The sequence below is a fragment of the Vulpes vulpes genome, chromosome 12 (assembly GCF_048418805.1).
Source record: "Vulpes vulpes isolate BD-2025 chromosome 12, VulVul3, whole genome shotgun sequence".
Classification (NCBI taxonomy): Eukaryota; Metazoa; Chordata; class Mammalia; order Carnivora; family Canidae; genus Vulpes; species Vulpes vulpes.
Window position 1 is genome coordinate 54,347,014 of NC_132791.1, and position 12,170 is coordinate 54,359,183.

Genomic DNA, 12,170 nt, shown 5'->3' on the forward strand with positions numbered 1-12,170 from the left:
TGATGAGCCTATATCAAGAAAATGTACTTATTGGGAAGATTTAGATATATATAACTTCTTAACAAATCAAGGAAAAAATGCAGAGAACTTTATATTTACAGCTATATACAGGCAGATTATTTTTAATGGATTGTCAGTTAACAACTGTGTCTCTTGGGATCACTGGGGAGAAGATATTCAGACAGAATTGAGTTCAAGTAGTATACTGGAGGGACTAATACCAGAGAAAGGAACAAGAAGAAAGCAGCATTGGGCAGGAATAGTCTCAGTCTTTGCCAAAAGCACTCCCACTGTGAGATCTGGAGCAAAGATGATCCATTACAGGATTCTTACATTGATTCCTATGCTCAAACGTTGGCTGAGGGTTGCCTGAGAAGATGATGGCCTCAACCTGGAAGCTGAAGCAGATTCCAGAAAAGCTGCAATGCGGGGCAGGGGCTGGGGGGTGGAGGGGGCAAGTAGCTGTCAGCTAACAGCAGCTTCTTTTGTTCAAGGAGGTCTGACCAGAGCACCTCCATGGCAGCCACAATGGTAAATAATAGCAATCACTGTGTATCTCCTACTCTATAGGCACCATAGGTTCTCTTTACATATATTATTTGTAATCTTTGCACAACAATCCCTAGGGGTAGAATAATCCCCATTGTTCAGATGAAGAAGTTAAAAGATTAAATAACTAATATATTAGACAGCTGACATATTCAGTGTACTAGGTAAATATACCCATAAAATTTTTTTGATACAAATTTTCCTAATAATCCCATATTACATCTTGAACAAACAACTAGTTTAAGAGACATTAAGCTGGAAAGGAAAGGAAATGTGAAAGAAATGAAGAAAGAAAGAAAAAAGAAACCTAACATAAACTTTCCTATGATGTGAAGTTCTGAGTTTTGTTGCAAAGTTGCCAGCATATAATAAATACCTATTCAAAGAGATTTATCAGAGGGACTGGTTGTTTCTTGGAATCTAAAAGTTGAAGAGACAGCTGATTGCTAGAAATAGTTATCTGTCTTTTCTCTTTTTGAGTATCTCCGTCACTCTGTTTCACTGCTCTGCCTGTTTGACTTGTTCTCTGATTTTTGTCTCTCTGCCTCAAGTTCTGTCTCTCTTCTGTCTTCCCTCCCTCTAACTTTTAGGTTTCTGATCCTGTCTTTCTCTTGCTCTCTCACTCTTTCTTGATTTGCCCATCTGTCTCTCTCTCTGTCTCTTTGCATCTTCAAGAAATAGAAAATGAATGTTGGCAAAATGAATTTAAATAAAAAATTTTTAAAAAATTAAAAAAATAGAAATGAATCTTTATAATTTCTCTAACTTTGATATTGCATAAATGGAAGTATCTCTATATATTTAAATGTATGTATTTTAAACCAATTACCCTTATTATATATGTTTTAACAGCTTCACAAATAACTTATAATCCCTTTCCATAAGAAGTATAATAATATATTAGCAATTAAACAAATGCTAAAATTAAAATACTTTTCTTAATAGTTAAGAAAGATAATTGAAGCACCATTTCCTAGTTCAAAACTTTAATTAGCTTATCTTACTATTAAGAGTGATTTCACCCAAAGTATTCTTGTATAGTTCTTGTGCTATGCAGAACTCTTAGGAGTTGCTTGACCTAGCTCAAGCCAGAAAATTCTTTAGCTACTTGTCTAATGATTTAAAATTTAATTGGCACATTAAAATTGTATTAGTATGGCACATTATGAACTAGTCTACTAATTTGATGTTGTGTTTTTACTGTATTGAATTAGTTTATTTATTTCTGCTATTGAATCCCCTATTTCACAAAACATTGATAGAGAACAAATTCTAGTACTCCTGGTAAGAAAAGCAGAGGCCTCTTAACAAGTACTCCATCTTCGAAAACTGCTGGTTTGGTGGTAAGTATTAGCCTTTGGTACTTGTAGCATCTATGTTTTGGTTCCCCCTCCTCCTTGTTATTCTGTTTCTATCACACCAGGGGAGTATTCTACAAAGGGAATAATGTCTGTGTTTTTCTGTTGTATAGACATGCTTTCATTGGAAGTACTCTATATATTGCTGTACATTAAAGAAAGAGTAAAATACTGCAGTACCAACCAGGGTTTGGTTTGTTTGGTTTCATTCATTTGTTGTTGTTGTTGTTGTGGCAAAATGTATGTGATGTAAAATACACCATTTTTAGCAATGTTTTTGTTTTTTTTTTTTTTGAGAGAAAGTGCATGTGTGCAAGCGGGGTGGGGGAGGGGCAGAGAGAGAGGAAGAGAGAATCTTAAGCAGGCTCTGCTCTCAATGCAGAGCCTGACTTGGGGCTCCATCTCACAACTGTGGGATCGTGACCTGAGCCAAAATCAAGAGTGGGACACTTAACCTACTGAGATATCCAGGCACCCCTAAAATTTACCATTTTAACTCTTTTGTACTGTACAGTTCAAGTACATTCACATGTTATGGAACCATCACTTTTTTTTTTTTAAGAGTTAAGTTGGTTTGGATTTATTTATTTATTTATTTATTTTAAAAATAAATTTATTTTTTATTGGTGTTCAATTTGCTAACATATAGAATAACACCCAGTGCTCATCCCGTCAAGTGCCCACCTCAGTGCCCTGCCGAATTTCTTGCAAAGTTTTTCTTCTTGCAAAACTGAAACTATATACAATTAAACACTAAGTCCCCATTTCTCCATACCTCAGTCCTTATCAACTACAATTCTACCTTCCTCCTGTGAATCTGGCTGCTTTAGATACTTCATATAAATAGAATCATACAGTATTTGTCCTTTTGTGATAGATTTCTTTTAGCATAGTGTCTTCATGTTGTAGCATGTGTCAGAATTTTTTTCCTTTTCAAAGGCTGAATATATTTCATCGTGTGTATGTATATTTTTTATCTATTCATCTGTCTGTTGACATTTGGGTTACTTCCACCTTTTGGCCAGTGCAAAAAAATGCTGCTTTGTAATGGTTTAAATATTTCTCACCCAACCAGAATTCTTCTTAGGTTCAAGTAAACAAAAGGAATACAACTCACAAGCAGGGCAGAAACAGGTGTTCCTCTTCAGTGGGATTAGTCTTCACAGAAGTCCATGGAGCAGTTTATTTAGCAGCTCAGATATAAGAAGATGAGGTCCAGTATCCTTTGTAATAGCACACAGACATAGTTTCCAGGGTCCCACAAGAGACTCTCCAAATTATAAGTCAGGGAAATCCAAACTATGGTGCTTTTTGTAGAGTTTATTTACATAGAGCGTGTTTATCATTGATTCATAGTGCATTTATAGTTCTTCCTAGTCTACCTAGAGTTTATCATTCAGACATCATTTTTACCACTAGCAATGTTGGCATTGTTAACTTTATCAGGTTCCTAGTGAAACAGAGCATGAGAATTAACCAAAGATCAGTTTTTCAAGCTGGGAAAAAGGGTTCTTTACAAGTTTTCTTATTCTGGCTATTTCATATAAATGGAATTGTATAATACGTGGCCTTTGTGTCTGGCTTCTTTCACTTAACATAATGTTTTCAAAGTTCATCCATTTTATAATATGTACTTTCTCGCTTATTTATGGCTGAATAATATCCCATGGTAAGGATATACCATATTTTGTTTCCTGATTTGTCAGTTTGGGGGCATTTGAAAGAATAATATTGCTATGAATGTTCATGTACAAGTTTTTGTGTGAATATGTGTTTTCATTTGTATTGGGTATATGCCTAGAAGAGGAAGTAGAATTGCTGAGTCACATGGTAACTGCATGTTTAACACTTTTTTTGTAGTGGGCTTTTAAAAAGCAACTTTATTGAAATATAATTAACATACCATACAATTCACCTATTTAGAGTGTGAAGTTCGGTGTTTTTTAGTATATTCACAAGTATGTGTAATCATCACCACAGTCAATTTTAGATCTTTTTATCACCTCAGAAAGAAACTCTGAAATTTTTTGCAAGAAAATGCTTCTAATGAGATAGTATTTCAACTTTAATTATGTAAAAATAATTGTTTCTGCCACATTTGACTTCTATAAGAGTAACTTTTTTTTATAGATTGATTTGTCCTCAGTGCAGAAAGCATCTTTTGAAGAACTACTTCCAAATGTCAGCAATTATGTTAATTCAGATGAAATTGTTCCTATTTCAAATTTGCAAGAAAACTCTTCAAATGAGGTATTTTCAATTTCTTCTTTAATTACTAACATAAATGATTACTGTTATATTACTTTGTGTATGGGATACTTTAAGAAGACTGTAATTTGAGGCTGACATCATCCACATGAGGAGGCAGCCATCAGTTACAATTCTAAATAAAGGCTATTAGGCTGCCACAGCCTGAACACTACACTGTCAGGACTTGGGGCTATTTTTTAAAAATTTTTATTTATTTATTTGAGAGAGAGTAAGAGAGAGAGAGAGAACAAGCAGGATAAGGGATAAAGGGAGAAACAGACTCTTGACTGAGCAGGGAGCCTGATGCACACAGGACTCGATTCCAGGACTCGATCATGTCCTGAGCCAAAGGCAGACAGTTAACTGACTGAGCCACCCAGATGCCCCAGGACTTGAGGCTATTAAACAACTAGAGGAAACATTGTTAGCCTCCTTTGATCCAAAACTCTGTTTTCATCTGTACATTTAAATTGTGATCACCAATTTCATTGTTAGGATAAATACATGGAAGTACATTGCTCGATTAAAAAAAAAGAAATAAAATTCATAAAACTAAGAGCCATAGAGGATGAGCAATAAAAGAGAGAACAGGAAGTGGGGTGGAAAGAAAGAAAGAGCCAGAAAGATGGGTTGTGGGAGCAGAGAGAGTAACAGAAGGATAGAGTAAGAGAAAAAGGCATAACTTGAGGGAGTTGCCGTACCTCCAGCAAGTAATATGTTTGACATCAGCTGGGTGTCCTAGAATTCAACTCAATTCTGACACTATCTACCTGAAGATAGCATCAGATTCCACAGGTAAAGGGCTAGTTCCACAAGACCATCCTCCACTTCAGATGCCACTTGCACATTTAAATTGTTACCTTTACTTCTGACTAACTGCCTATAAATCAGAGGTTCCCATGACCCCCTGTTTGGATTCTATTTATTTATTAGAGAACTCAGAAAACCTTTTACTTACTATATTACTGGTATATTATAAAAAATATAACTCAGGAATAACACATGAAAGAGATGTATAGGGCAAGGTATAGAGAAAGGGCAAAGAGCTTTCATGCTTTCTTGCAGGTCACCATTCTCCTTGAATCTCCTTGTTTTCATCAACCCAGATACTCTCTGAACCCTATTCTTTTGGGATTTTATGGAAGCTTTGTAACCAAACTCACATAGGTTCTCTTCTTGAAAGTCACATGTAGAAACTATACCAGGTAGAGTTGTCCCACAAAGGAAACTATTTGCAGCGAATAAGGAGATTGTGAAGTATAACTTACAAAGCTGTGACTTCCCAGCAAGGGTGAATGGGTGAATTTTATTTAGGGTTAGGATGAATATTTAGATAGGAGAGTCTTGTCATCATATGTAGAGGGAGGCACAAGGTGGCACATGTGGCTTAAGGGGACACGCCTATATATACATTGTATGTTATGTAAATGAGGCTGGTGCTCCTCCTTGGGCAGAGATTTTAGCATTATAACGAGGTAAAGGTAACTGTCCATCATTACATTGGTCATTCCACAGTTTATCTGTGTAGACATGAGTCAGGGAAGGGAACTAAGCCCAAACTGGTCTGGGTGGCTTGTGCCATGGAAGCTTTTCTTCCAGGCAGTCATTATTGTTGGAGGGGTAGTTTGGGTTTTCATCTCAGGATCCTATGCCCCTTAGGTCTTAGCCTAGGTTAAGAGATAAACTGGAAAAAGAGCTTAAGGGAGAATGTGGAACAAAGGTTGGTGACTACAAGCAGGTGGGCAGTAAAGGTCGTGTCTTGGAGTCTAGCTGGTGACAGCTTTATTACATAGGTACAGTTGATTAAATCATTGGCCATTGGCAACTGAGTAAGTCTCTGGCCCCTCTACCCTTCCTGGAGGTTATTAGGTTGGCCTGAAAGTTTCAATCCTCTAATCCAGGATTGATTCGCCTAGCAACCAGTCCTCACCCTTAGGTGCATTCCAAAAGTTCTATCACATTAACAGAAACACCTTTATTGCTCTTATCACTTAGGAAATTCCCAGGGTTTTAGGAGCTCCGTGCTGTCAATGGAAGTGAAAACCAAATCTATTTTTCTTATTAAAAATCACAATATCAGGGCCCTGGATGACTCATTCAGTTGAGTGGCTGACTCTTGATTTCAGCTTGGGTCCTGAGATCAGGCTCTGTATTGGGCTTGAGCTCAGTGGGGAGTCTGCTGGAGATTCTCTCTCTCTCTTTCTCCCCCACCCCTGGCTCGTGCTGTCTCTCTCTCAAATAAAAATAGATGAATAAATCTTTTTTTAAAAATCACGATATCACAAGGTCAGTCTAACAAGAATCTCCTTCTCATAGTGATGTCTTCTCATAGTAATTTTTAACCACTGAGACCTCCATTCTTTTCATCTGCTGTAAATCCCTAGCTGTATTTGCTGTATTTGGATTTGAGCCCAATTTCTCTCCCCTATTATAATACCCTATTATAGTGTCTTTTTAAAAAAAAGTATGGTTGACATGCAATCTTACATTAGTTTCAGCTATAACAACATAATGAATGAACTCTATTGCAAAATTTTGAATAAAATCTTACTGTATAATTTCTTCTTTAACTGTATGGATGTATATTTCCTTTCTTATTGGGTAATGTGCCTAGGATATTTCCAAACTGTTTTCTAAAGTGGTATTACCATTTTACATTTCCACCAACAATGTTTGAGACTTGTAGTTTCTCTACATCAGCGTTTCATCTGCATTTAGTTTGGCCAATCTTTTAATCTGAACCTTTAGTTAAGTTAATCTTAACCTTTACTATGGTCAGTCTTTTAACTTTAACCTCTCCAATTAGTATAAAGTGATATCTTACCGTGGTTTTAATTTGCATTTCCCTAATGACCAATAATGTTGATCACATTTTTATGTGCTTATTTGTCATCTATATATTTACTTTGGTGACATACCTGTTCATATCTTTTGCACATTAAAAAAATGATTTTCTTATTTGTAGAATTTGAAGTGTTCCTTATATATTCTTGATGTAAATCCTTTATCTGATATATGCTTTGAAAGATATTCTCCCAGTCCATACTTTGTCTTTTTATCCATTCCACTTTTTTAAAAGATTTTATTTTTAAAGATTTTATTTATTTGTTTGTTTGTTTGTTTGAGAGAGAGACAGAGAGAGTGACAGAGATAGCAAGAGAGAGAGGACAAGCAGGGAGGAGAGGGAGAAGCAGGCCCCCCACTGATCAGGGAGCCTGATGCAGAGCTCGATCTCAAGACCTTGGGATCATGATCTGAGCCAAAGGCAGATACGTAACCAACTGAGCCACCCAGGTGCCCCTCCACTATCTTTTTTTTTTTAATGAAAAAGCAGACTTTTTTGTGTATTTTACATATCATAAGATTCACCCATTTCAAGTTTACAGTTCTGTGATTCTTAGTATATTTATGGCGTAGTGCAACAATTACATATGTCAGTTTTAGAACACTTCAAATCCTTCACACTTATTTACAGTTAAGCCCTGTTCTCATGCTCAGTATTTAGGCAAATACTAATCTACTTTCTGTGTTTAGAGTAAACTTTCCTGGACATTTGTTATAAAAGGAATCATATAAGATGTAGTTTCTTGCAAAAGAGCGTCCCTTAAAGAACATAACTTTTAACTTTGATGAAGTCCAACTTGTCAATTTTTTTGTTTATTTTTTTATGAGTATGCCTTTGTTTTCATATCTAAGAAATCTTTGCCTAAACCAGTGTCACAGAGATTTTTTCCTAGGTTTTCTTCTGGAAGTTTTAAAGTTTTACACTAATGCCTTTGAGTTATTTTTTTTCTTATGGTGTGAGGTACAGATTCAAATTTGTTTATGTATTTGCATACAGACATTCAATTATTCTAACAACATTTGTTGAGTATTCTTTTTCCACTGTATTGCCTTTCCGCATTTGTTGAAAAATGGTTATCCATGGATTTGTATGAGTTTGTGTAAGATTATACTGTTGTCTATCTTTGTGTAAGTCCCACAGAGCATTGGATAATGAGGCCCTATAATAATTCTTGAAATTAATGTTAGCCTCTAACTTTGTTCTTCTTTTTCAATTGTTTTGGTTACTTTAGGTCCTTTGCTTGTCTATATGAATTTTAGAATCAGCTTGTTGATTTCTACCAAAAAAAAAAAAAAAAAAAATCCTGTGGAATTCTGATTAGAATTGCATTGAATCTATAGATTAATTTGGGGATAATTGATATCATGGCAATATTGAGTCTTCCAGCTCAGGAACAATGTATAGCCATCCATTTTTTAGGACTTCTTTAATTAATTTCTCCCCAAATTATTCTGTAATTTTCACTGTTCAGGTCTTTGTTCCTACTTGATGTCATTATTTCCCACCCGATGACAGTATTTTATATTTTTGATACTATTATAAATGGTATTCTTTTTCAATATCTGACTATTAATTACTAGCATATAGAAATACTTTGTGTGTGTATGTACTGATCATTATTATTAGTCTGTTTGGGTCGCGATAATAAGATACCATAGACTGGACAGCTTAAACAACAGAAATTTATTTTGTCACAATCCTGGAGTCTGGCAAGTCCAAGACCAAGATGTTAACTTATTCAAGTCCTGGAAAGGCTTTCTTCTGACTTGTAGATGTTCATCTTCTTGCTATGATTTCACATGGCCTTTCTCTCTCTGTGTGAAGTTTAAAAGAGCTCTTATATCTCTTCCTCCTCTTAAAAGGGCACCAGAACTCTCAGATTAGGACTTTGCCCTTCTTAATTCAATTAACCTTTATCACCTTCTCACAGAGCCTATCTCTAAAATCAGTTTCATTGGGAATTAGGGATTCAACATATGAATTTTGTGGGGACAGAAACATTCCATTCATAACAAGTGTACTGCAAAGTTGCTAAACTTAATTATTATTTCTAGTAGTTCTCACCCCTACAAGTTTCCATGATGCCATAGGCAATTATGTTGTCTGTGGGGGAAAAAAGGATTTTTTTATTTTTTATTTATTTACTTTTTATTTATTTATTTATTATAGTCACACACAGAGAGAGAGAGAGGGGCAGAGACATAGGCAGAGGGAGAAGCAGGCTCCATGCACCAGGAGCCCGAAGTGGGATTCGATCCTGGGTCTCCAGGATCGCGCCCTGGGCCAAAGGCAGGCGCTAAACCACTGTGCCACCCAGGGATCCCCGAAAAAAGGATTTTTAAGAAGATTTTATTTATTTAATTATTTTAGAGAAAAGGAGACAAAGAGTAGGTAGGGAGAGGTGCAGTGGGAAAGGGAGAGAATCTCAAGCAGACTCTGCGATCAGCGTGGAGCCCAGCACAGGGCTCAATCTCACCACTCTCTGATCATGGCTTCAGCCAAGATCAAGAGTTGGACCCTTAACCACTTGAGCCACCCAGGCACCCCTACCTCTGCCTTTTAATCTGGATGCCTTTTTTTTTTTTCTTGCCTAATTTCACTGACTAGGTTTTCCTGTCCAATGCTGGGAGATAGTGGGGAGAGCAGACACCCTTGTCTTGTTTCTGTACTTTAGGGGGGAGCATTCAGTAGTTCACCATTAAATATGATATTAGCTATAAGGTTTTCTTAGGATGAGGAGGTTCCCATCTATTCCTATTATGCTTAAAAGTTTTTATCAAAAAAAAAAAGTTTTTATCAGGAATGGATGTTGGATTTTTGCTGAATGCACTTTTTGTAACTATTGAGGTGGTAATAGGATTTTTCTTTTTTTTTTTAAAAAAAAGATTTTATTTATTTATTCATGAGAGACACACAGAGAGAAAGAAGCAGAGACATAGGCAGAGAGAACCAGGCTCCATGCAGGGAGCCCGATATGGGACTCAATCCCGGGTCTCCAGGATCACATCCTGGACTAAAGGCAGTGCTAAACTGCTAAGCCACCCGGGCTGCCCAGGATTTTTCTTTTTTAGTTTGTTAATATGGTGAATTGATGATGATTATGAATTGAATATAATATGCTGATTTACGTTCTAATGTTAAATCAACTCTGCATCCCAGGATAAATCCCACTTAGTTAAGGTGTATTTTTCTTTTTATGTATTGATGTATTTGATTTGCTAAAAATATTTTAGAATTTTTCCATCAGTGTTCATGAGAGTCTGTAGTTCTATCTATCTATCTGTCTATTATCTATCTATCTATCTATCTATCTATCTATCTATCTAATATTTAGCATGCTGAGTTTAGCATGAGAGTAATGCTAGCCTCATAGAACAAGTTGGGAAGTACTCCTTCGTCTTCAATTTTCTGGAAAAGAATTAGTATTATTTCTGCCTTAAATGTTTAGTGAAGCCATCTAGGCCTGGAGTTCTCTCTTTTGGAAGGAAGTAAGCTGCAGTTAAAAATCTCTTTAGGGCTATTCAGTTTACCTATTTCTTCTTGAGTGAGCTTTGTTAGTTTGTGTATTTCAAGAAAGTTGTCCGTTTTCTATTAGCTGTCAAATTTATTGCCAAATGTTGTTTATATTATTCCCTGATTATCCTTTTAATATGTTGGTATCTGTAGTGATATAGCCTTTCTCATTCCTGATATTGGTAATTTGTGTCTTCTTTTTTCTTTCCACATTAATCTGGCTAGAAGTTTGGTTTCATTGATTTTTATCTATTGTTTTTCTTTTCTTTTTTTTTTTTTTTTTTAAGATTTTACTTATTTAGTTATTTAGAGAGCATGAGCAGGGAGAGGGGCTGAGTGAGAGAGAAAGAGACATCTCAAGCTGACTCCATGCTGAGTGCAGAGACCAATGTGGGGCTTGATCTCATGACCCTGCAATCATGACTTGAGCTGAAATCAAGAGTCAGATGCTTAACCAGGTGCCCCGCTTTATTGTCTTTCTATTTTATATTTCATTGATTTTTTGCTTTCATATTATTTTCTTTTGTCTGCTTATTTTGGGTTTAAATTTGGTTTTGTTACTTTTACTTTCTTAATGTGGAAGCTGAGTTCTTTTCTACGGTAGATACTTAATGTTACTTATTCGCTTCAACTACTGCTTTAGCAGCATCCCACAAGTTTTTATATGCTGTAGTTTCATTTTCATGCAGTTTAAATACTTTCCACTTGCCATATCTGTTTATTCTTGGATCCATGGCCTTTGGAAGTATGCTATTTTTTGTCTACATATTTGGAAAATTTTCAGAGATCTTTCAGTTACTAATTGCTAAATTTAATCCCATTGTGGTCTAAGACCATTCTTTGTATGCTTTGTATGTATGCCTTTATTGAGATATGTTTTATAATCTATTTGGTTTATTTTGGTATATGCTCTACAACATTTGAGAATAATGCATATTCTTCTGTTTTTAGTAGAATGATCTACAGTATCAGTTGCATCAGGTTGAGTGGTAGTACTGTTCAAATCAATTGTACCTTTGCTGATTTTTTGCCTATTTATTCTATCAATTATTAAGAGGTATTAAAATATTAGACTATGATGATGGATTTGTCTATTTTTCCTTTTATTTCTACCCTTTTTGTTTTATATATTTTGAGGCTCTATTACTAGGTATGTAAACAATTAGAATTGTTTATGGTTGTTAGGTTTTCTTGATTAATTCACCCTTTTATCATTATGAAGGATCTTCTTTATTCCTGGTAATATTCTTTGCATATAAATCTACTTTTTCTGATATTAATATAGCTATTATATCTAGCTTTCTTTTGACTGTAGTTAACATGGTATATATATATATATATATATATATATATATATATATATATATTTGTATACGTTTACTTTTCCTTAAAAAATGTTTTTTTAATTTTTAAATAAGTTTCAGGTTTGCAGCAAAATTGAGAGACATGCAGAGATTTCTTATATATCACTGCTTCAATACATACATAGCCACCACCATTATCATCCATGTACCAAGTGACATTTTTTTAATCCAAGGATGAATCTCCATTGGCATACTATAATCACTCACAATCCATAGTTTAACTTAGGTTCCACTCTTGGTGTTGTGCATTCTATGAGTTTGAATAAAGGTTTACTATTGTCAGTATTTTAG

The 12,170-nt window shown here is 35.3% G+C and overlaps 1 protein-coding gene across 2 annotated transcripts in view; it reads left to right on the top strand.

The window, feature by feature from the left end:
* The first annotated feature begins 2,990 nt into the window (after positions 1-2,990).
* The window catches only part of FNIP1 (folliculin interacting protein 1), a 183,661-nt gene continuing 174,481 nt past the window's right edge, over positions 2,991-12,170 (top strand). The window contains exons 1-3 of one of the 2 annotated variants that reach the window (XM_072731819.1): positions 2,991-3,125; positions 3,519-3,576; positions 4,038-4,157. In XM_072731819.1, the coding sequence (XP_072587920.1) occupies positions 4,087-4,157 (71 nt within the window). In that variant the 5' untranslated portion in view covers positions 2,991-3,125; positions 3,519-3,576; positions 4,038-4,086. Of the gene's footprint in view, positions 3,126-3,507; positions 3,577-4,037; positions 4,158-12,170 lie in introns of those variants that run through there. The other variant, XM_072731820.1, reaches the window with a different exon arrangement.